We start from the raw sequence: 23678 nt of genomic DNA on the forward strand, positions 1-23678 counted from the left end.
TTTGAGAGCGATGACGTCCGTTCTCGCGGGATCACGAAGTCTCGCGGTTATTCGCACGACGTCATCGCGAATGACCGCGAGATGTCGCGATCCCGCGAGAACGGACGTCATCGCGGTAATTCTCGCAAAGGATTACTAGGACCGGGAGCGTGGAGAGAGGCGGGAAGGTTGCGCGGGACGCCGGGAGGTGAGAATAACAATATATTTTTTTTTATTATTATTTTTTACATCCTATCTTTTACTATTGATGCCTCATAGGCAGCCTCAATAGTAAAAAGTTGGTCACACTCGTCAAACACTATGCTTGACGAGTGTGACCAACCTGTCAATCAGTTCCCCAAGCGATGCTACAGATCGCTTGGAAAACGCTAGCAATTCTGCAAGCTAATTACGCTTGCAAAATGCTAGTTTTTCCGCGGGAATATCGCGGGAATTTAAAATGCGATTTTCCCGAGGAATGAAATTCAGAATTCTCGCGGTAATTTTCACAAGAGTTCCGCTACGTGTGAACGTTGCCTAATACTTAGCAAGCCAGTCCATTCCACTCAGATGCATTAGAGGGATGTGCATGCATGGAGCAAGCCTACTCTGTATGAACTGCGCATACTCTGTGGGTGGATGGAGAATAAATACACATTTCATGACAGGTCTAGAGACACCAGAGAAATGAATGCAAATTACAATAGTAATCTAACCTGTAATCAATTTATTTCAAACCAAGATGAAGTTTCTCATTATGTTCTCAGTCAAACTATGTCTTACTGTTTTTACAGGACACATTTTGGAATACTTATTATAGTAAGTATAAAGTCCGGTTGATGTTTTCATTGCGCTGATGTTATTTCTTTATAAAAGAACAAAATCACCCAATAACCAATATTTTCATATGATTCTGTGTTATTGAGTTGGTACAAATGTATTCACATATCCCATTCTATCGGCCACAACAGTAGTCTGTGGCTGCTGCACAAGAGAAGAGTACCGGACTCTTATCTGTGATGTCCGGTGGTTCGTCTTTTAATTAGCTAGCCTGGTGAGATATCACATATACACCCGAACTATGATATCGTGCCAGGCCGTTTAATCAAAAGAAAGCATGTTGGAGGCGGTACTCCCTCTCCCGGGCAGGCACCACAGATCCCCATTGTGGTAGATGGAATGGGACATGCAAATCAATATGCACCAACTCTACTATTTTAGAATGATGAATCTATAGGCAGCTTGTGCTTGATGTATTGGACACAACACTCATTAATAAATTATGGCTAAAATTCTAACTTTTGTTATGGCTGTGTAGGGGTTGTGCAGGTGGCTGCTTTGAGCCCTGCATTCCTGTGCGCACCTGCCTGGTGAAACCGGGTGCGTTTTTGTATGTTCATGGTGTACACTGTTTTGATGTGAACTGATGTACCTGTGTTGATATCTGTGTATGTTAGGGATAGGAATAGGGACAGTGAGTATAAGAGTTAGGTCAGCATTGGTAAGGGTTATGACAGTGTAGTTTCGGGTTAGTGTCAAGGGGGCACTATAGAGTAGGTGTAGATGTCAGATTAAAATAGGATAAGAGTTGGTTTCAGCTAGAGTAGTAACAGTTAAATGGTTAACCCAATAGGAAGCTAGCTGGTGGGAGGAGTTGGCTAGAGGTTAAGAAAACTTCTCTTGGAGGTAGTCAATAGTGGTAGTAGTGAGTTGTTGTCCAGAGAGAGATAGAGACAAGAAGAACTGGAAAGGAGAGTTCTGAAGAATGGAAGATTGCGGGGCACAAGTGGATCTAGGCAGCCTGAAAGGATCAGTGGCTAGGCTGTGGGGTAACTTCCTTGACATTCAGGACTTACGGTCCGACCAGGATTTGCAGTGGCAGCCTGAATTTTCGCCCATGGGGAAAGTGGACAGGGAGCACCTAGAACCAGCTAGCTTGATCACCCAGGGAAGTGCGGAACTGGATACCACAGTGCCAGAGGTCATGCTGACAGGAAAGATCAGGGAGAACTCAGGAGAAGTTCTTATGTCTTTTGAAGATTGTTGGAGTAAGTCTTTTATGAAGATGCACAAATTGAGTAAAGTTTTATTGGAAATTAACTTGGACTTTGATAATATTTGTGTGTGCCTGCGACGGATTGGAGCCCTGTATGCTGTGAAGGATTCTGACCCACAGGGGGGTGGGCTGCATGACACACAGCACACCACAAGATGGACAGGATATTTTTGTAGCGGAGCGTCGGGGTGTAATGAGGAAACAGCAGCAGACCCTCAGTACGGCTACCACCCTGGCCCCCATTACAGTAGGTTCTGTGTAGAATAGAAATAATATTTGTTTTATCATGTACAATTTTTGTAATACTTTTGTAAATGTGTTAAGAACAATAATATATACTGCCAACAGAAAGTGAGGCTTCAGCAGGGGAAAAAGTGCACTTTTGGAGGCGATACCCATGGGGTTTACTCCAGTGGTGGGATTCAAATTTTTAACAACAGGTTCTGTGTGTGTAGAAAAGCCACACCCATTTTAAGCCACACCCTTTTTAAGTCACACCCATTATTACGCCACACCCATTTACACGTACCTTTTCCTCATACAAGTAGGGGCGCAGTCAAACAGTTGAAAAAAAAATAAATTGGAATGAGATCAGAATAGTGCACAGGTCCCAAAAAGGCAGCACAGGTTCCCAATAGGCAGTACAGGTCCCCAATAGACAGCACAGGTCCCTATAAGCAGCATAGGTCCCTAATAGGCAGCATTGTTCCCAAATAGGCAGCACAGGTCCCCAATAGGCAGCATTGGTCCCAAATAGGCAGCACAGGTCCCTAATAGGCAGCACAGGTCCCCAAAAGGCAGCACAGGTCCCCAATAGGCAGCATTGGTCCCCAATAGGCAGCATTGTTCCCAAATAGGCAGCACAGGTCCCCAATAGGCAGCACACGTCCCCAATAGGCAGCACACGTCCCCAATAGGCAGCACAGGTCCCCAATAGGCAGCACACGTCCCCAATAGGCAGCACAGGTCCCCAATAGGCAGCATTGTTCCCTATAGGCAGCACAGATCCCCAATAGGCAGCACAGGTCCCTAATAGGCAGTACAGGTCCCCAATAGGCAGCATTGTTCCCTATAGGCAGCACAGGTCCCCAATAGGCAGCACAGGTCCCCAATAGGCAGGCACAGGTCCCTAATAGGCAGGAACAGGTCCCTAATAGGCAGGCACAGGTCCCCAATAGGCAGCATTGTTCCCAAATAGGCAGCACAGGTCCCTAATATGTAGCACATGTCCCCAATAGGCAGCACAGGTCCCCAATAGGCAGCACAGGTCCCCAATAGGCAGCATTGATCCCCAATAGGCAGCATTGATCCCCAATAGGCAGCATTGTTCCCAAATAGGCAGCACACGTCCCCAATATGCATCACAAGTCCCCAATAGGCAGCACAGGTCCCCAATAGGCAGCACAGGTCCCCAATAGGCAGCATTGATCCCCAATAGGCAGCATTGTTCCCAAATAGGCAGCAGAGGTCCCCAATATGCATCACACGTCCCCAATAGGCAGCACAGGTCCCCAATAGGCAGTACAGGTCCCCAATAGGCAGTACAGGTCCCCAATAGGCAGTACAGGTCCCCAATAGGCAGCATTATTCCCTATAGGCAGCACAGGTCCCCAATAGGCAGCACAGGTCCCTAATAGGCAGGCACAGGTCCCCAATAGGCAGCATTGCTCCCAAATAGGCAGCACAGGTCCCCAATAGGCAGCACACGTCCCCAATAGGCAGCACACGTCCCCAATAGGCAGCACACGTCCCCAATAGGCAGCACACGTCCCCAATAGGCAGCACACGTCCCCAATAGGCAGCATTGATCCCCAATAGGCAGCATTGTTCCCAAATAGGCAGCACACGTCCCCAATATGCATCACACGTCCCCAATAGGCAGCACAGGTCCCCAATAGGCAGCACAGGTCCCCAATAGGCAGCATTGTTCCCAAATAGGCAGCACACGTCCCCAATAGGCAGCACATGTCCCTAATAGGCAGCAAAGGTCCCTAATAGGCAGCACAGGTCCCTAATAGGCAGTACAGGTCCCCAATAGGCAGCACAGGTCCCTAATAGGCAGTACAGGTCCCCAATAGGCAGCATTGTTCCCTATAGGCAGCACAGGTCCCCAATAGGCAGCACAGGTCCCCAATAGGCAGGCACAGGTCCCTAATAGGCAGGCACAGGTCCCCAATAGGCAGCATTGTTCCCAAATAGGCAGCACAGGTCCCCAATATGCAGCACACGTCCCCAATAGGCAGCACAGATCCCCAATAGGCAGCACAGATCCCCAATATGCAGCACAGGTCCCCAATAGGCAGCACACATCCCCATTAGGCAGCACAGGTCCCCAATATGCAGCACATATCCCCATTAGGCAGCACAGGTCCCCAATATGCAGCACATGTCCCCATTAGGCAGCACAGTCCCCATTAGGCAGCATACGTCCCCAATAGGCAGCACATGTCCCTAATAGGCAGCACAAGTCCCTAATAGGCAGCACAGGTCCCTAATAGGCAGTACAGGTCCCCAATAGGCAGCATTGTTCCCTATAGGCAGCACAGGTCCCTAATAGGCAGCACAGGTCCCCAATAGGCAGCACTGTTCCCAAATAGGCAGCACAGGTCCCCAATATGCAGCACACGTCCCCAATAGGCAGCACAGGTCCCCAATATGCAGCACAGGTCCCCAATAGGCAGCACACATCCCCATTAGGCAGCACAGGTCCCCAATATGCAGCACATGTCCCCATTAGGCAGCACAGGTCCCCATTAGGCAGCACACATCCCCAATAAGCAGCACAGGTCCCCATTAGGCAGCACATTCTGACCTGACACAGCAGCACCGGTGACCAGGATGATGAAGATGGCAGGCCGCAGACCACGCAGCTCACACTGGGTACTAGCGGCGCGCGGTTACTCGTCCTGGTTAGTATCAGTGCGCGGGGGCCGCTGGGGTCCGGCGGGGTGTGCTCAGTCCCCGTCAGTGCCTGCGGCTGCACGTATCAGTGCGCGGTATCCGGCACAGGTCCCTAATAGGCAGGCACAGGTCCCCAATAGGCAGCATTGTTCCCAAATAGGCAGCACAGGTCCCCAATATGCAGCACACGTCCCCAATAGGCAGCACAGGTCCCCAATATGCAGCACAGGTCCCCAATAGGCAGCACACATCCCCATTAGGCAGCACAGGTCCCCAATATGCAGCACATGTCCCCATTAGGCAGCACAGGTCCCCATTAGGCAGCACACATCCCCAATAAGCAGCACAGGTCCCCATTAGGCAGCACATTCTGACCTGACACAGCAGCACCGGTGACCAGGATGATGAAGATGGCAGGCCGCAGACCACGCAGCTCACACTGGGTACTAGCGGCGCGCGGTTACTCGTCCTGGTTAGTATCAGTGCGCGGGGGCCGCTGGGGTCCGGCGGGGTGTGCTCAGTCCCCGTCAGTGCCTGCGGCTGCACGTATCAGTGCGCGGTATCCGGCGTGGCGGGCGGGACTAGGAGGCAGAGCAAGAGTCCTCCTGTGCTCCTGCTCCTTGCCGGCTGCACTGCAGGAACATCAGAGAACCGGATCGCGGCTGTGAATCTCCCCGGTCCGGGGAACCGGCTGCTTTTTTAACAACCGGTTCCACCGAACCGGGGAGAACCCGCTGAATCCCACCCCTGGTTTACTCCCTAATATTATCACAATTACATGGATCTTATCACATTGCTTTTCTTCTACTGATCGAATGATGTCTGGATCATTACAGGTTGTATTGGCAGTATTAGAAAATTAGACAAACCAGCTTACCAAGTCTCCAGGTGTGTAGAAGCATGGAATCCGTGGGATCAAGTAGAAATATAAATAGAAATAAGGAAAGTTCCAGTTTCATAAAATTGCAATCATCTTTATTGGAAAAATTGGTTAAAAATATTACTGAGATCAATGCTTTTCGAATGCCAGCTGTGTTCTTTGTCAAAGCTAGCTTCTAGTGACTAAGAAATACCATGTTAGGCTGGCTTCACATTTGCTTATGGAGGATCTGCTGCCGTCTGCGGACTTCCTCCGTGAAGCTCCACCCACGATCGCAGCTGCTCATGTCAGCTCCGCCTACATCTGCATACTTCTGCATGCGGCCTGCATACCCTATCTTTAGCATTGGGTACGCAGGTCGTGCCGCTGTATGCGGATGCATGGCTCACAAGAGAGGGACAGGGATCTCCCAAAACTTGCAAAAGCAAGAAATTAATAGATTAAAAATACACATGAGCCATGCACAAAGGTGAACAAGTCAATAAGACAGTGTTCACACCACCCAAAGACTGAAACACAGAAAAAACGCAGTATAACAAACGTGTAAAAATACTCTGTTGTAAAAAATATATGTAACAGTAAACAGCAAGTGCCAGTAACAAAAAAATAATAAAAACGGTATTTAGCTGATACGTTTTTTGCAAAAAATGTATGCTAAGCCACTCTACCAACGTCAAGGTATACCCATCTTAGAGCAGTCCCTAACCGATGTATTTAAAACCTGATCATGTGAACAGTACCTATATGAGCAGGATTCAGAAAGGCAATGCTTGATGTGGATACGCTGTGCAAGACGGCTTTTTATGTGCATGGCTCACAAGACAGGGTATCAACTAGAGTTGAGCGAAACGGGTCGGTCAAATTCATAAGTCGCCGACTTTCGCTAAAGTCGGGTTTCATGAAACGAAACCTGACCATAGCGTGAGGTCGGCCACGAGGTCGGCCACCAGAGCGCCAAAGTCGCATTTCAAATTATGCTTCCAGCGCCCTTTTTCAGCCAATGATGGAGGATGCACACTGTGGGCAACGCGATGACATGGACATCGGTCACCACCATCTTTGAGAAGGGCATGCAAGTGATTGGCTTGCTTTGTGTGGCATCACAGGGGCTATAAAAGGACGTGCACGCCGACCGCCATCTTACTTCTGCCAATATTAGCATTAGGGAGAGGTTGCAGCTGCCGATTCTGAATAAGGGAGAGCGTTAGGCAGGGAAGAAGAACAAAAAAAATGCTTCTGCTGGTAGCGATTTTCACTGTACAACACAACAGTTTGTGTGCAGTGACAGGGGAGGCTATAGTTTTTGTGAATCAGCTTTGTTGGTTATTAGGCTGCTTTATAAGGCTCCCTGATAGCTGCATTGCTGTTTGCACACTGCTGTGCAAACTGATTTTTTAAAAGCAAAAATACTTTTCTTCCTCTTTTCTGCACAGTTACCAAACGTTCATTTTTCCACACTTTTGTGTGCAGCATTCCTGCTTATTAGGCTGCCTGCTGCCATACTTGGACTGAGAGCATCATAGTCAGCCTCCTAAAATCTCTATGGAGCTTCCAATTCTCCCCAATACTATATACACACCTTGTACTTTGTCATACACCAGCCACTTTCAGCCTGTTAAATTGAGGTGTAATCAATAGTGGGCCTGAGATAATAGTTCAGCCTCTTAAAATCTCTAGGGAGCTTCCAATTCTCCCCAATACTATATACACACCTTGTACTTTGTCATACACCAGCCAATTTCAGCCTGTTAAATTGAGGTGTAATCTGTAGTAGGCCTGAGATAATAGTTCAGCCTCCTAAAATCTCTAGGGAGCTTCCAATTCTCCCCAATACTATATACACACCTTGCACTTTGTCATACACCAGCCAATTTCAGCCTGTTAAATTGAGGTGTAATCTATAGTGGGCCTGAGATAATAGTTCAGCCTCCTAAAATCTCTAGGGAGATTCAAATTCTCCCCAATACTATATACACCTTGTACCTTGTTGGACAGTATTTTGGGTACATTTTTCCAAAAATGAGGAAGTATGGTGGAAGAGGCCGTGGAAGTGGGCGGGGGTTGCCAGCTGGTACTGATGGTGGTGGCGCATCTGCTGGTAGTGGTAAAAGCACAATAGCACCTAAGGCAGGAGGTGTTGAGCCTGCGTCATCGTCTGGCTCCAGAAGGCCTTGAAGGCTCCCTTTTCTGGGAGTAGGTAAACCGCTTTTAAAGCCGGAGCTTCAGGAACAAGTTTTGGCTTGCATTGCTGACACAGCCTCAAGCTCTATCGCCTCCTCTTCTGAAGTTTCAAAAAATAAAATCACTGAGTCATGAGTGGAGGCTCCTGGTCAGGAACAACACCTTTCCTTGTGTCCTTCACCCCTACCAAAAGTGAAGGATGCGGCAGGCCACACTACAGATTACTCCATGGAGCTCTTTTCACATTCCATGCCTGGGTTATCAAGTCAAATCGTGAATTCCCCAGTCCAAGATGAATCGGACATGGAGTGCACTGATGCACAGCCACTGATAGATGATTCTGCTGGTACATTCACTCAGAGCACTACATTGTCCTCGCAGTGTACTGAGCCAGAATCTGACCCTGATGAAACTCAGGTTCCCCTTCCCGCATACTATACCACCTTACACGGTGACAAAGAGGAAGATGCAGATGAAAGTGCAGGTTCCTTGAGCAGGTGGGAGGGGGCATACTCATGGACGACGGCACTGGCACAGGGCCCCTCAGAGTACGCAAAAGTGTCTCTGCCGGCACCGCCATACTATGAGGGGCCCTGTGCCAGTGCCGTCGCCAATGAGTGGGCCCGCCCTGCTTGTTCAGGATCACAGGACTTGCAAAGTTGAAATACTTACCTCTCCATGCTCCACCGCCGTGATGTCTTCCGCGTTTCCTGACAGTGACATTCTGGTCAGAGAGCGCGATGACATCACATCTGTACGCCCTCTGCCTAAACAGTCCAAGTGCAGAGAGATGGAAGATGAGGATGACGAGGAGTCCAGACTAGTACAGGGAATCCCTAGCGAGGAGACTTATTTAATTGTTTTAAAGGTTGGGAGCAATTTTTGCGGAGCACTATACTCTGGAGAATGATATATGGGGCCCACCATACACTGGAGTATTCCAAAGGTGGACATCACACACCGGAGCAGCATTTACAGGGTCCATTATACACTGGAGCATTAGAAATGGGGCCCATTATATATAGAGCATTATTTGGGCCCATAAGACAGGGGAGCTTCATCTATGGGGACCAACATATACTGTAGCATTATGTGGAGCTCATCATATACTGTATGGAACATTATATGGAACCAGTGATTCTGTATGGAGAAATATATGTGCCTCATTACTCTGTATAGTGCACTATGCGGTGGCCATAATACTGTATGGAGTAATATACTGTCCGTTTTTGGAGCTATTGGAGAATTTAAAATGGATATCAGTCATGTGATGTAAGAAGTGAAGTATTTTTCATTGTACTATACCACTATTTCTCTGCCGTATCAGAGGATCATGAATTGTGGCATGTGTTAAAGGAGCCCATTGACACTCTTTGGCCCTGGGCCCACGAAAACCTGGAGCCAGCCCTACCCCCCCCCCCCACAACTTTAGCCAAATAACCCCCGGTTTTCAATGCCTAACTATTATTATAAAGTTAATTAAGGTTGACAAGCTTAAGTAATAAGAATTGATGTTTTTGGCATTAAAATGGGCACTGTAGGTGTGTTTCCTGTCCTCCACTCACTGCCGACTTTTCTTCCCCATTGACTTGCATTGGGTTTCGTGTTTCAGTCGGCCTTCGACTTTTCACGATAATCGGCCGATTTCGTTCCACCCGACTTTTGCGAAAGTCGGGTTTCATGAAACCCGACTCGACCCGAAAAAAGGCAAAGTCGCTCATCTCTAGTATCAACTAAAAACCCTGTTTTTATTATTTTTTACTGGCACTTGCTGTTTACTGTTACATATATTTTTTACAACAGAGTATTTTTACACGTTTGTTATACTGCGTTTTTTCTGTGTTTCAGTGTTTGAGCGGTGTGAACACTGAACTACTGACTTGTTCACTTTTGTGCATGCCTCAAGTGTGTTTTTAATCTATTAGTTTCTTGCTTTTGCAAGTTTTGGGAGATCCCTGTCCCTTTCTTGTGAGCCAGGGGTCTCTTAATTTTTTCCAGAGCTGTATGTTTCCAAATTATAACTCCAAAATGCCTCTAGAGTGGGCAGGTGTTTTCTTGTGTCACCACCTCTAATAATTGTATTGACCCATTCAATGCTGAACACCTGCAAGGAAGAGGTTTGTTGCTGGATAAAGTGTTTGGACACGTGGGAACTGCGCGGTAGGTATTAGATGTATTATTGCTATTTGAAATATGCTCAAAGATATGCACTTTTAACTTTCGAGAGGTAAAACCCACATACACTCACTGGCCACTTTATTAGGTACACCTGTCCAACTGTGTGTTAAGACTTAATTTCTAATCAGCCAATCACATGGCGGCAACTCAGTGCATTTAGGCATGTAGACATGGTCAAGACAATCTCCTGCAGTTCAAACCGAGCATCAGTATGGGGAAGAAAGGTGATTTGAGTGCCTTTGAACTTGGCATAATTGTTGGTGCCAGAAGGGCTGGTCTGAGAATTTCAGAAACTGCTGATCTACTGGGATTTTCACGCACAACCATCTCTAGGGTTTACAGAGAATGGTCCGAAAAAGAAAAAAAATCCAGTGAGCGGCAGTTCTGTGGCCGGAAATGCCATGTTGATGCCAGAGGTCAGAGGAGAATGGGCAGACTGGTTCGAGCTGATAGAAAGGCAACAGTGACTCAAATTGCCACCCGTTACAACCAAGGTAGGCAGAAGAGCATCTCTGAACGCACAGTGCGTCGAACTTTGAGGCCGATGGGCTACAGCAGCAGAAGACCACACTGGGTACCACTCCTCTCAGCTAAGAACAGGAAACTGAGGCTACAATTTGCACAAGCTCATCGAAATTGGACAGTAGAAGATTGGAAAAACGTTGCCTGGTCTGATGAGTCTCGATTTCTGCTGCGAAATTCGGATGGTAGGGTCAGAATTTGGCGTAAACAACATGAAAGCATGGATCCATCCTGCCTTGTATCAACGGTTCAGGCTGGTGGTGGTGGTGTCATGGTGTGGGGAATTTTTTCTGGGCACTCTTTGGGCCCCTTGGTACCAATTGAGCATCGTTGCAACGCCACAGCCTACCTGAGTATTGTTGCTGACCATGTCCATCCCTTTATGACCACAATGTACCCAACATCTGATGGCTACTTTCAGCAGGATAATGCGCCATGTCATAAAGCTCGAATCATCTCAGATTGGTTTCTTGAACATGACAATGAGTTTACTGTACTCAAATGGCCTCCTCAGTCACCAGATCTCAATCCAATAGAGCATCTTTGGGATGTGGTGGAACGGGAGATTCGCATCAGGGATGTGCAGCCGACAAATCTGCGCCAACTGTGTGATGCCATCATGTCAATATGGTCCAAAATCTCTGAGGAATGCTTCCAGCACCTTGTTGAATCTCTGCCACGAAGAATTGAGGCAGTTCTGAAGGCAAAACGGGGTCCAACCCCTTACTAGCATGGTGTACCTAATAAAGTGGCCAGTGAGTGTACATTTTATTAGAAGATGCATAATGAAGAATGTATACTAAATTTTGGATATTTTCAATTTTAAACTGCTGCAATCTGTCTAAATTAGTATACTGTATAGTACTTTAAGCACGTTGTCGTGTTTTACGATTGTTCCCATTTCTGAAGAATCCCTCACAATTAATAGACGAAGAGGCGCAAGAGACACGGCGGATGCAAACACAAGGAAACATTCAATGCATGATGACCCTCCGCAGGAAATGATTTTAAACCAAAGTGCCTTTTCTAATGTATTAATACTTTCGAGTTGACCTCTTACTACAGATCAAACGGAAGTTTTTCACCTGAGGTTTAAATTTTGTGTCTGATAATACATGTACGTTATTATAGCTTATATGTCTCCCAAATAATGACATAGCACTTAATCTATGTAACAGAATTTCATACAAAACTGAGACCTGAAGTTGCAATAAAACAAGAGATTTATGATAATATAAAATCTAGAATATTTAATTTTTTTTGCACAATCTTTAAAGTTTTTTTTTGTTGCACATTAAAACTAAATAAGACAACAATGGAATAACTCAGAAAACAGGAGCAACAGACCATGAAAATCCACATTAATTAGGAGCAATAATCACAAACAAGTAGATAGATGATAATAAGTATTTTTAGATATATTAGTACATTTAAAGTGCACAGTGCATGAAAATAATGTTGTATATCTATGATTAATGATCAAATTCCATGTAGATTATACTGTTACTAAATCATCCACTTAGTCAATATCATGTGATATTACCTTTGGTTGTATCACCTCCTGTAAAGTGTAGAGCTGTGTGGTTTGGTTTGTGCTCCTCTTAACCTTTCGTGACCTGCCTCCCATTTTAAGTACTTGGCTTGTGCAGTTCATATTGTGGTCTTTAAAAAAAAAAATAGGAAAGATCAGTGACCTGTCATAGGCTCATAAGGATGAATATGAGAACAGAGCACCAAAAAGAGACCCCCTACAGGCCACCCCAATGCACGAGACTCTCTATATCATTAACTGAAAACTGCAAATACAGATAAACAACAACCACAAGACATATTTAATCACCCAGGTATCATTTTAATTACTGTAATGGCGCCAACCTGACACTGTCTGTAGCTTACTTAGCAAAATCCTGATAACAGGTTCGCTTTAAAAATGTCAAACAAGGGTGGTGTAGTTGTGGTTATGGAGGCCTCAATCTATCAGGAACATATTTTATCTATGTTATCTGATTCTACCACTTATAAGATGTTATCTAGTAATCCTTCCCTTTTGTACATAAAAGACACACATTCTTCCATAGAGGAAGGTTTCTCACTGGGATTCATTACGGAAAAACAGAAAGAATACCTCATAGCTAAATATCCAGTATTACCCATTTAACACAGTCTCGCCAAAATTCTATAAACTATCAATCCACCCCTAATGAAACCAATTGTAACCGGTATAGGTTCTGTTACTGAACGTTTAGGGGAATGGCAGGATTCCACTTGCACTGTAACCACTTGCACAGTGATCGGCTGGTTTCCTGTGGGACTCCTGTGATGTATTGGAACAACTGTCAAATATATCATCGCACTCTATGTTTGGTTATGTTGTGACCTTGTATCCTTGTATACATGTATACCATATGATATAGCATTAACTGTGCTGAAATTTCATCTGCTTCACTATTGTGGATATACTGCGGATTTATGCAACTATATCATGTCAGTCACCCATTTCTTAATGACCCAAAACTTTATTGCATTTGACCAGCAATTTTATTTGCAATGAAGAAGCGTGTCTATGGATGCAAAATATTCCCTATCGCTAGCCAACTTGGTGATGTCATATTGGGAATACAATAATTTATACACGGATTCCAATCCTTTTCTTCTGGATGTCTTCTGGTATGGCAAATACATTGACTATCTCCTCCTCACATGGAGGGGCAATGTATCTATCTAACTGATGAATTCCGTTATGGCAAACAATAATCATTGTAATCTTACTTTTACATATAACTTTCACTCCACCTCAATTTCCTTTTTGGATCTTAAATGGGAAGAATTTGATCATAAACTTGTTACTTCCACTTACTCCAAACCATTTGCTGGCAATGCCGTTCTACAATTGTCAAGTAGCCATCCAAGACACACTGTTAAAGCTAGCCCTGTAGGGGAATTTACAAGAAGAAAACGGAATTGTAGTGACAATAGTAATTTGGATGCTGAGCTCACTGCTTCTAAAACTAGGCTGTTAAAAAGAGGTTATAGTCCATTGTAGACCCTAAACAGAGTGACAGTTATAGTTCAGAATAATAACCACAAAGAGCTTATTGGTCAGAAAGCACACCTTTTAAACCCCAATTTCAATACAATATAGTTCACAATTCAATTTAATCAAGTCTACTATTCATACATTTTTACCTATAGTATGAAGATGAATTTCGATCCATGCTTTATTGTTCTGGTTTTTCCATTGTCGCTAAAAAAATCTAAAACCCTGCTTAACGTAATTTAATTCTTCCAAACAACGCCACAATTGGCTATTGAGGGTTTCTTTAGCTGTGGGAACCATTGTTGTAAAATATGCCACATGCTTACAGCATGTTACTAAAGAGTATACTAATTTTGACAGATCACAGCGGTTTAAGATTAAAAATTACATTAACTGTAATATCCAAAATCTAGTATACATTATACTTTGTGCATCTTGTTAATAAAATGTATGTGGGTTGTACCACTCGAAAGTTAAAAGTGTGCATCGCTGAGCATATTTCTGATATCAATAATACATCTAATACTCACCGCGCTGTTTCGCACACGTCCGAACACTTTATTCAGAAGCACCAACGACAAACCTCTTCCTTGCAGGTGTTTGGCATAGAAAGTTTTAATACAACTAATAGAGGTGATGCTCACTCAAAAGGCGTTTTGGATTTATAATTTGAAAACATAAAGCATAAAATCCTAATGGATTAAATACTCGTACGGCTGTCATGTTCCATTATTAATGTATGCTTTCTTTTGTGTGATTTTACAAGGGTTTCCTTAACCCCTTAATGACCGACGATATGGATTAAAACGGTGTCCGTTAAGGGGTCTAAGGGCAGAGACACACTGCCGTATTTTTCGTCCGAGACTCGCATCATAAAACTCGCACTGGCTGTCAGCTCTGATGACCTGAGCTTGACAGCTGCACCGTAATCCATCATGCTGTCTTGCCCAGGTCAGGAGAGGTGCCGGCCAGTCCGTTCAGTGCGATGCGATTATCGCAGGAGAAATACGCCTCTGTGTCTCTGCCCTTTTCCCTCATTGCCTTTGCAAAACAGTGATAAGGCTGTATCATACCCCAGAGTCGGAAAATCGCTGGGGTTTCAGCTATTGGAGGGATTTTCTGGTTCCCGATGACGTGAGTGCCGTTATTCAGTGAATAACAGCGATCACAAAAAAACTGTGCCCGATGTTGCAATGATTTCTCTCTCTTCTGGCATTATATACATGTCAGAGCATAGGTGGACATACCGCATGTGCAGCCTATGCGGCTGCAGCAGGGCCCGGAAGTGGAGGGGAGCCCCTGCAGAGTGGCTAATAATGAGGGCAATTGTGTGGCAGGCAGGGAGCGATCCCTGCAGCTCCACTGTCTACAAAACAAAATAGCAGCGGAGCAAAGCTGTCTTGCTTCCTGCTGGCGCTTCCTCTCACACAGACAGCGCCGCTGGATGATGTCATCATTCAGCGTCCGGCTGTGCCAGAGAGAGGAAGGCGACGGTGATGCTGCAGCAGAGCGTGCGGAGAGGTGAGAGGTGCTGTGTGTATGCATGTGTAGCACTGCGGGGAAATGTGCAGAGAGGTGAATGGTGCTGCATGTGTCTATGTGTGTAGGGGGAGGAGAGGGCAATAAGGGAGCTGATGGGGAGAAGGCAATGATGGGGTGATGGAGATGGCAATGATGGGGGATGGGGATGGTAGGGGAGGAGGAAAAGACGGAAGTGGTGGATTGGAAAGGATGGTGGTGGTGGAAAGGGCAATGGTGGGAGATGAGAAAATAATGGATGTAGTAGAAAGGCAAATGATGGGGATGCTGGGTGAGGAAATGATGAAGGTGGTGGAATGGGCAATGATGGGATGGTGGGGGAGAAGGCAATGATGGTGGTAGTGGAAAAGAAAATGATGGGAGTGGTGGAGATGGAGGCAATGATGGGGGTGGTGGAGAAGGCTGTGATGGAGGTGGTGGAAAGGGCAATGATGGGGTGGTGGGCGAAAAAGCAATGATTGAGGTGGTGGGGGAGAATATGATGGTGGTGGTGGAAAGGACAATGATGGTGGTGGTGGAAAGGGCAATAATGGGGGTGGTGGGGGAGGAGGAAATGATGGAGGTGGTGGGGGAAAAAGCAATGATGGAGGTGGTGGAAAGAACAATGATGGGGGTGGTGGAATGGGAAATGATATGGGGGTGGGGAGAAAGTGGTGGCGGAGAAGGCAATTATGGAGATGGTGAAGAGGGCAATGATGGGGTGGTGAGAGGACAATAATGGGATGTGGTATGTAATAAAAAACAGGGCTCTATATAATCTAATATGTAAGGGACAGTACTGCGCATAACAAGAGAGAGCATTGTATAACAAGGGATGGCAATATACATAATAAAGGAGACTATGTAATATAATTACATGTATGTGTGTGGCTATATATACATATATAAAAAACCAGGGGAAGAGTCCTGAGGAGATCATTTGCATATTCCCAGTGCCTTCTGGGATAAGTGAAGAGTCTCCGCGAGCTCAACGATCACTGGGTTTTGGTCGTTGCAGCTGAAAAGAGGAAATCGGTAAACCAGGGGAAGAGTCCTGAGGAGATCATTTGCATATTCCCAGTGCCTTCTGGGATAAGTGAAGAGTCTCCGCGAGCTCAACGATCACTGGGTTTTGGCCGTTGCAGCTGAAAAGAGGAAATAGGTAAACCGCGCACCTGTCGGCGCAAATTTTGGCTAATTTTTCATCGTTTTGAAAGCTCAATATGGAAGAGGCCAGGAGCCATTTGGTGGGCTGCATTTCTTGCTACATGTTCACAGACTTACCAGAGGAAAATCCAAACTTCACATGCCACAAATGCAAGCTTGTGTCCCTGTTGGAGGAAAAGTTGCAAAATCTTGAAGAGAGGTTAGCTACGTTGAAGATCATTAACCCCTTCCTGACATCCGACGTACTATCCCGTCCATGGGACCCGGGCCTCTATGCCCATGGACGGGATAGTACGTCTACCGCGATCAGCGGCGCCCACGTGGTGAGCGCCGCTGATCGTGGCCGGGTGTCAGCTGATTATCACAGCTGACACCCGGCACAATGTGTCAGGGGCGGTCACGGACCGCCCCCGACACGTTAACCCCTTGCACACCGCGATCAAACATGATCGCGGTGTACCGGGAGTTAAAGGGAAGCATCGGCAGGGAGGGGGCTCCCTCCTTGCTTCCCTGAGCCCCCCACGGCAGCGCAATGTGCAGCGCTGCTGCGGGGGACTCCTTTCCTCCAGGCCCCCGAATCCAAGATGGCGATGGGGGCCTTCGGGGGCCTGCAGGAAGCTGGCTTCCTCAGTGCCTGCAAAGCGCAGGCAAGAGGAAGTCTTCTTCAATGCCTGTGACAGATTTCTGATCTGTCACAGTGATCTGTGATGTGACAGATCAGCGATCTGTCACAGGACAGTGATGTCCCACCTGGGACTATGTATTAAAGTAAAAAAAAATAAAAAAAAGTGTAAAAATAATTTTAAAAAAATCGCCAAATAAATTAGTAAAAAAAAAAAAAAAATATTCCCCAATAAATTCATTTTTTGAAAATAAAGCAATAAAAGTATACATATTAGGTATCGCCGCGTCCGTAACGACCCGCTCTATAAAACTGTCCCATTAGTTAACCCCTTTAGCAAACCCCTTAAAAAATAAAAATAAAAAACGAAGCAAAAAATAATGATTTATTATCATACCGCCAAACAAAAAGTGTAATAACGCGCGATCAAAAAGACGCATATAAATATCCATGGTACCGCTGAAAACGTCATCTTGTCCCGCAAAAAACGAGCTGCCACACAGCATCATCAGCGAAAAAATAAAAACGTTATAGCTCGCAGAATAAAGCGATGCAAAAATAATTATTTTTTATATAAAATAGTTTTCATTGCATAAAACCGACAAAACATAAAAAAACGACCTAAATGAGGTATCGCTGTAACCGTACTGACCCGAAGAATAAAAGCGCTTTATCAATTTTACCGCAGAACGGTGTAAACGCACTCCCCCAAAAGAAATTCATGAAACGCTGGTTTTTGTTCATTCTGCGTCCCAAAAATCGGAATAAAAAGCGATCAAAAAATGTCACGTGCCCGAAAATGGTACCAATAAAAACATCAACTCGTCCCGCAAAAAATAAGACCTCACATGACTCGGTGGGTCAAAATACGGAAAAATTATAGCTCTCAATATGTGGTGATGCAAAAACTATTTTTACAATAAAAAGCGTCTTTTAGCGTGCGACAGCCGCCAAATATAAAAACCGCCATAAATAGTAAATCAAACCCCCCGTTATCACCCCCTTAGTTAGGGAAAAATAATAAAATTAAAAAAATGTATTTATTTCCATTTTTCCATTAGGGTTAGGGCTAGGGTTAGGGTTAGGGCTAGGGTTAGGGCTGAGATTAGGGTTAGGGGTGTGTTGGGGTTCGGGTTGGAGTTAGAATTGGGGGTTTCCACTGTTTGGGCACATCAGGGGCTCTCCAAATGCAACATTGCGTCTGATCTCAATTCCAGCCAATTCTGAGTTGAAAAAGTCATATGGTGCTCCTTCCCTTCCAAGCTCTGCCATGCGCCCAAACAGTGTTTTACCCCCACATGTAGGGTATCAGCCTACTCAGGACAAATTGCAAAACAATTTTTGGGGTCCAATTTCTCCTGTTACCCTTAGGAAAATAAAAAATTGGGGGCAAAAATATCATTTTCGTGGAAAAAAATGATTTTTTTATTTTCACGTCCGAGCATTATAAACTTCTGTGAAGCACTTGGGGGTTCAAAGTGCTCACCACACATCTAGATAAGTTCCGTGGGAGGGTCTAGTGTCCAAAATGGGGTCACTTGTGGGGAGTTTCAATAGTTTAGGTACATCAGGGGCTCTCCAAACGCACATGACACCCGCAGACCATTCCATCAAAGTCTGCATTCCAAAATGGCACTGCTTCCCTTCCGAGCCCCGACGTGTGTCCATACAGTAGTTTTCTCCCACATATGGGGTGTCAGCTTACTCAGGACAAATTGGACAACAACTTTTGGGGTTCAATTTCTCCTGTTACCCTTGGGAAAATAAAAAAATTGGGGAATAATTGATCATGTTTGTGGAAAAAATACGATTTTTTTATTTTCATGCCCTGGCATTATAAACTTCTGTGAAGCCCTTGGGGGTTCAAAGTGCTCACCTCACATCTAGATAAGTTCCTTAGGGGGTCTAGTTTTCAAAATGGGGTCATTTGTGGGGGGTTTCCACTGTTTAGGTACATTAGGGGCTCTCCAAAGGCAACATGACACCCGCAGACCATTCCATCAAAGTCTGCATTCCAAAACGTCACTACTTCCCTTCCGAGCCCTGACGTGTGTCCATACAGTAGTTTTCTCCCACATATGGGGTGTCAGCTTACTCAGGACAAATTGGACAACAACTTTTGGGGTTCAATTTCTCCTGTTACCCTTGGGAAAATAAAAAAAATGGTGACTAAAAGATCATGTTTGTGGAAAAAATACGAATTTTTTATTTTCACGCCCAGGCGTTATAAACTTCTGTGAAGCACTGGGGGGTTCAAAGTGCTCACCACACATCTAGATAAGTTCCTTGGGGGGTCTAGTTTACAAAATGGTGTCATTTGTGGGGGGTTTCCACTGTTTAGATACATAAGGGGTTTTCCAATCGCGACATGGTGTCCGATCTCAATTCCAGCCAAAAACGTCAAATGGCGCTGCTTCCCTTCCGAGCTCTGCCATGCGCCCAAATAGTGGTTTACCCCCATATGTGTGGTATCAGCGTACTCAGGACAAATTGCACAATAACTTTTAGGGTGCTGTTACCCTTGGAAAAATAAGAATTGAGGGTGAAAAGATCATTTTTGTGGATAAATATGATTTTTTAATTGTACGGCTTTATGTTATAAACTTCTGTGAAGCCCTTGGGGGTTCAAAGTTCTCACCACACATCTAGATAAGTTCCTTAGGGGGTCTAGTTTCCAAAATGGTGTCATTTGTGGGGGGTTTCCACTGTTTAGGTACATCAGGGGTTTTCCAATCGCGACATGGTGTCCGATCTCAATTCCAGCCAAAAATGTCAAATGGCGCTGCTTCCCTTCCGAGCTCTGCCATGCGCCCAAATAGTGGTTTACCCCCACATGTCGGGTATCAGCGTACTCAGGACAAATTGCACAATAACTTTTAGGGTGCTGTTACCCTTGGAAAAATAAGAATTGAGGGTGAAAAGATCATTTTTGTGGAAAAAATATGATTTTTTAATTGTACCGCTGTACGTTATAAACTTCTGTTTAAAGCCCTTGTGGGTTCAAAGTTCTCACCACATATCTAGATAAGTTCCTTGGGGGGTCTAGTTTCCAAAATGGGGTCACTTGTAGGGGGTTTCCACTGTTTAGGTACATCAGGGACTCTCCAAACGTGACATGGCGTCCGATCTGAATTCCAGCCAATTTTGCATTGAAAAAGTCAAACGGCGCTCCTTCCATTCTGAGCTCTGCCATGCGCCGAAACAGTCGTTCCCCCCCACAAATCAGGTATCAGCGTACTCAAGACAAATTGCACAATAACTTTTGCAGTCCAATTTCTCCTGTTACCCTTGGTAAAATAAAAAAAATTGAACCTGAAGTATTTTTTTTGTGAAAAAAAGTTAGATGTTCATTTTTTTTTTAAATATTCAAAAAAATTCCTGTGACGCACCTAAAGGGTTAATAAACTTCTTGAATGTGGTTTTGAGCACCATAAGGGGTGCAGTTTTTAGAAAGGTGTCACTTTTGGGTATTTTCTATCATATAGACCCCTCAAAGTGGCTTCAAATGTGATGTGGTCCTAAAAATGAAATGGTGTTTTAAAAATGAGAAATCGCTGGTCAACTTTTAACCCTTATAACTTCCTAACAAAAAAAAATTTTGGTTCCAAAATTGTGCTGATGTAAAGTAAACATGTGGGAAATGTTATTTATCAAGTTTTTTGTGTGCCGTATCTCTGTGATTTAAGGGCATAAAAATTCAAAGTTGGAAAATTGCGAAATTTTCAAAATTTTTGCCAAATTTCCGTTTTTTTCACAAATAAACGCAAGTTATTTGAATGAAATTTTACCACTAACATGAAGTACAATATGTCACGAGAAAACAATGTCAGAATCACCAGGATCCATAGAAGCGTTCCAGAGTTATGACCTCATAAAGGTACAGTGGTCAGAATTGTAAAAATTGGCCCGGTCATGAACGTGCAAACCACCCTTGGGGGTGAAGGGGTTAAGGAAGGTGAAGAGTTCTTAGACAGAGCAGAATTATCTCTTCATGTTACAGAAAGAGAAGAAATTCAAAGTGCACCTGAAGATAGAGAGGAATGGAAGCATGTGACCCAGAGAAGCAGGAGGATCGGGAGGCAGTCAGCACCCATACTGCTCAGGAACCACTACCAGGCTCTCACGCAGGACAACGATGGAGAAATACATTAGGATAAGACTTTGCCCACAAACAGCAACCTTGTACACCCTGAGAGTCCTCCTGGATGGAGAAAGAAAAATGTTGTGAAGAAGAAACGGAGAGTGGTGGTCATGGGGGATTCCCTGTTGAGAGGAACAGAGGCCGCTATCTGCAGACCGGATATAACTTCAAGTGAAATGTGCTGTCTTCCAGGTGCAAAAATTAAAGATGTGTATGACAGGATATAAGGACTCTTCAGACCTACAGATGACTACTCATTCCTGCTAATACATGTGGGGACAAATGACACAGCAAGAAACGACCTGGAAACCATCTGCACTGACTTTGAAAACTTAGGCAAGAAAGTGAAAGAACTGGGAGTGCAGGTGGTCTTCTCTTCCATCCTGCCAGTGGATGGCCATGGAATAAGGAGGTGGAATAAGATTCTGCAGGTGAACAACTGGCTACGTCGATGGTGCCGTCAGCAAGGATTTGGATTTCTGGATCACGGATTGAATTACCTATACGATGGACTAGTTGCTAGAGATGGGGTGCACCTTACGAAGACTGGAAAACATGTATTTGGAAGTCGCCTTTCTACACTCATCAGGAGAGCTTTAAACTGGAACAATGTGGGAAGGGGAGCAAAAGGCCAGAAAAAGCCATACACGTGACAAATGCTATTGAGAACTCTGCTATTAGAAGTGGAAAGGAAGAACAAAGACAAAAGAAACTAAATAATAAAAATATTGGAGAAAAAGAAACCAATCACAAACTAAAATGTTTCTATACTAATGCACAAAGCATGGGCAACAAACAAGGAGAACTGGAACTACTAACGCAGGAAAAGAAATATGATGTCATTGGAATCACTGAAACTTGGTGGGACGATACACATGATTGGAATACAAGGCTAGAAGGATACAACTTATTTGCAAGAAACAGACTTGATAAACGAGGAGGAGGTTTTGCATTGTATGTTAGAAGCGCGTATATCTGCACAGAGATTGAAGCTTCAGAGACTGGGAGTTCTGTGGAAACTGTTTGGGTAAGAATACAAGGACAGAACAATGGAAAGGACACCATTGTAGACATTTACTACAGGCCGCCTGTGCAAGCTGAAGATATGGATGAACTCTTTATGCATCAAATGGCCAAGTTTTCCAAAAAATATGACATAGTTGTCATGGGAGATTTCAACTATCCAGACATTTGTTGGGAATCTCTCTCATACAAAACTAACAGGTCAAGGAAATTCTTATCCTCTCTTGCTGACAACTTTATCTTCCAAAAGGTAGAGGAGAAAACAAGGGGATCTGCTACCTTGGATCTAATCCTTATAAACAGGGAGGAAATGGTTGAAGAGGTAAAAGTGGCTGGGACCCTAGGAGGTAGCGACCATGCTATTTTAGAATTTTGGATAACTAGAGGAGGAAGACCTGTGAAGACTCAGACGTCAAGGTTAGATTTCAGAAAGGCAGATTTTAAGGGATTCAGAAAGAGAATTGGAGGGATCCAATGGCTGGATATCCTTAAAGACAAAAATGTCCAGGAAGGATGGGAAATCTTGAAAAATGAAATTCTCAAAGGACAATTGTTAATAATTCCGAAAAGAGGTAAGAATAGGAAGCATTTCAGGAAACCAGGATGGATGAACACAGAACTTAAGCACATGCTAAAAAGTAAGAAATTAATGTTTATAAAATGGAAAGAGGGAGGCATATCTAAAGAAGAATATAATGCTGTCTGCAGAACCTGCAGGGCACAAATCAGATTATCTAAAGCTGACAATGAATTGAGCCTTGCAAGAGACGTCAAAAGCAATAATAAAGGATTTTGGGGATATATCAAAAGTAAAAGAAAAGTCAAAGATGCTATAGGATTTTTACAGGATGAAAATGATGAAATGGTAAGACAGGATGTTGAGAAGACCTAACTTTTAAATTCCTATTTTGCATCTGTTTTCTCTCAGAAAGGAAATGTAACATCAACTGTTCTTCACTGTCCTAGTAAGGGAATAGAAGAATCCAGGATCTATAAACAGAAAGATAGTGAGGATGAATCCAGATGGTCCAGATGAATTACACCCCAGAGTACTGAAGGAGATAGCAGAAGACAATTTTGAACCCCTCTCCATAATCTTTGAAAATTCTTGAACAACAGGAGAAGTCTCAGAAGACTGGAGAAGAGCAAATGTTGTTCCTATCATCAAAAAGGGGAAGAAGGTGGACCCAGGCAACTATAGGCCGGTGAGTCTGACTTCTATACCAGGAAAGATCTTTGAACAAATTATTAAACAACATGTATGTCAGTACCTGGATAAGAATGAAGTGATTAAACAGAGTCAGCATGGGTTTGTAACTAATAAGTCATGTCAGACTAACTTAATTTCCTTCTATGACGGAATTACTGATTGGGTGGATCAGGGAAATGCTGTAGATACAGTATATCTTGACTTCAGCAAAGCATTTGACAAAGTATCTCACATAATCCTTATTGAAAAAATGACTAGGTATG

General features: G+C 44.4%; 1 protein-coding gene across 1 annotated transcript in view; it reads left to right on the forward strand.

Moving 5' to 3' along the window:
• The window catches only part of PROZ (protein Z, vitamin K dependent plasma glycoprotein), a 68739-nt gene that overhangs the window by 16807 nt on the left and 28254 nt on the right, over positions 1 to 23678 (forward strand). The window contains exon 3 of the mRNA XM_073556860.1: positions 774 to 798. Within this exon, the coding sequence (XP_073412961.1) occupies positions 774 to 798 (25 nt within the window). The remainder of the gene's footprint in view (positions 1 to 773; positions 799 to 23678) is intronic.

Source organism: Dendrobates tinctorius, unplaced genomic scaffold, assembly GCF_039654945.1.
Source record: "Dendrobates tinctorius isolate UK_male_01 unplaced genomic scaffold, ASM3965494v1 ptg000240l, whole genome shotgun sequence".
Taxonomy (NCBI): domain Eukaryota; kingdom Metazoa; phylum Chordata; class Amphibia; order Anura; family Dendrobatidae; genus Dendrobates; species Dendrobates tinctorius.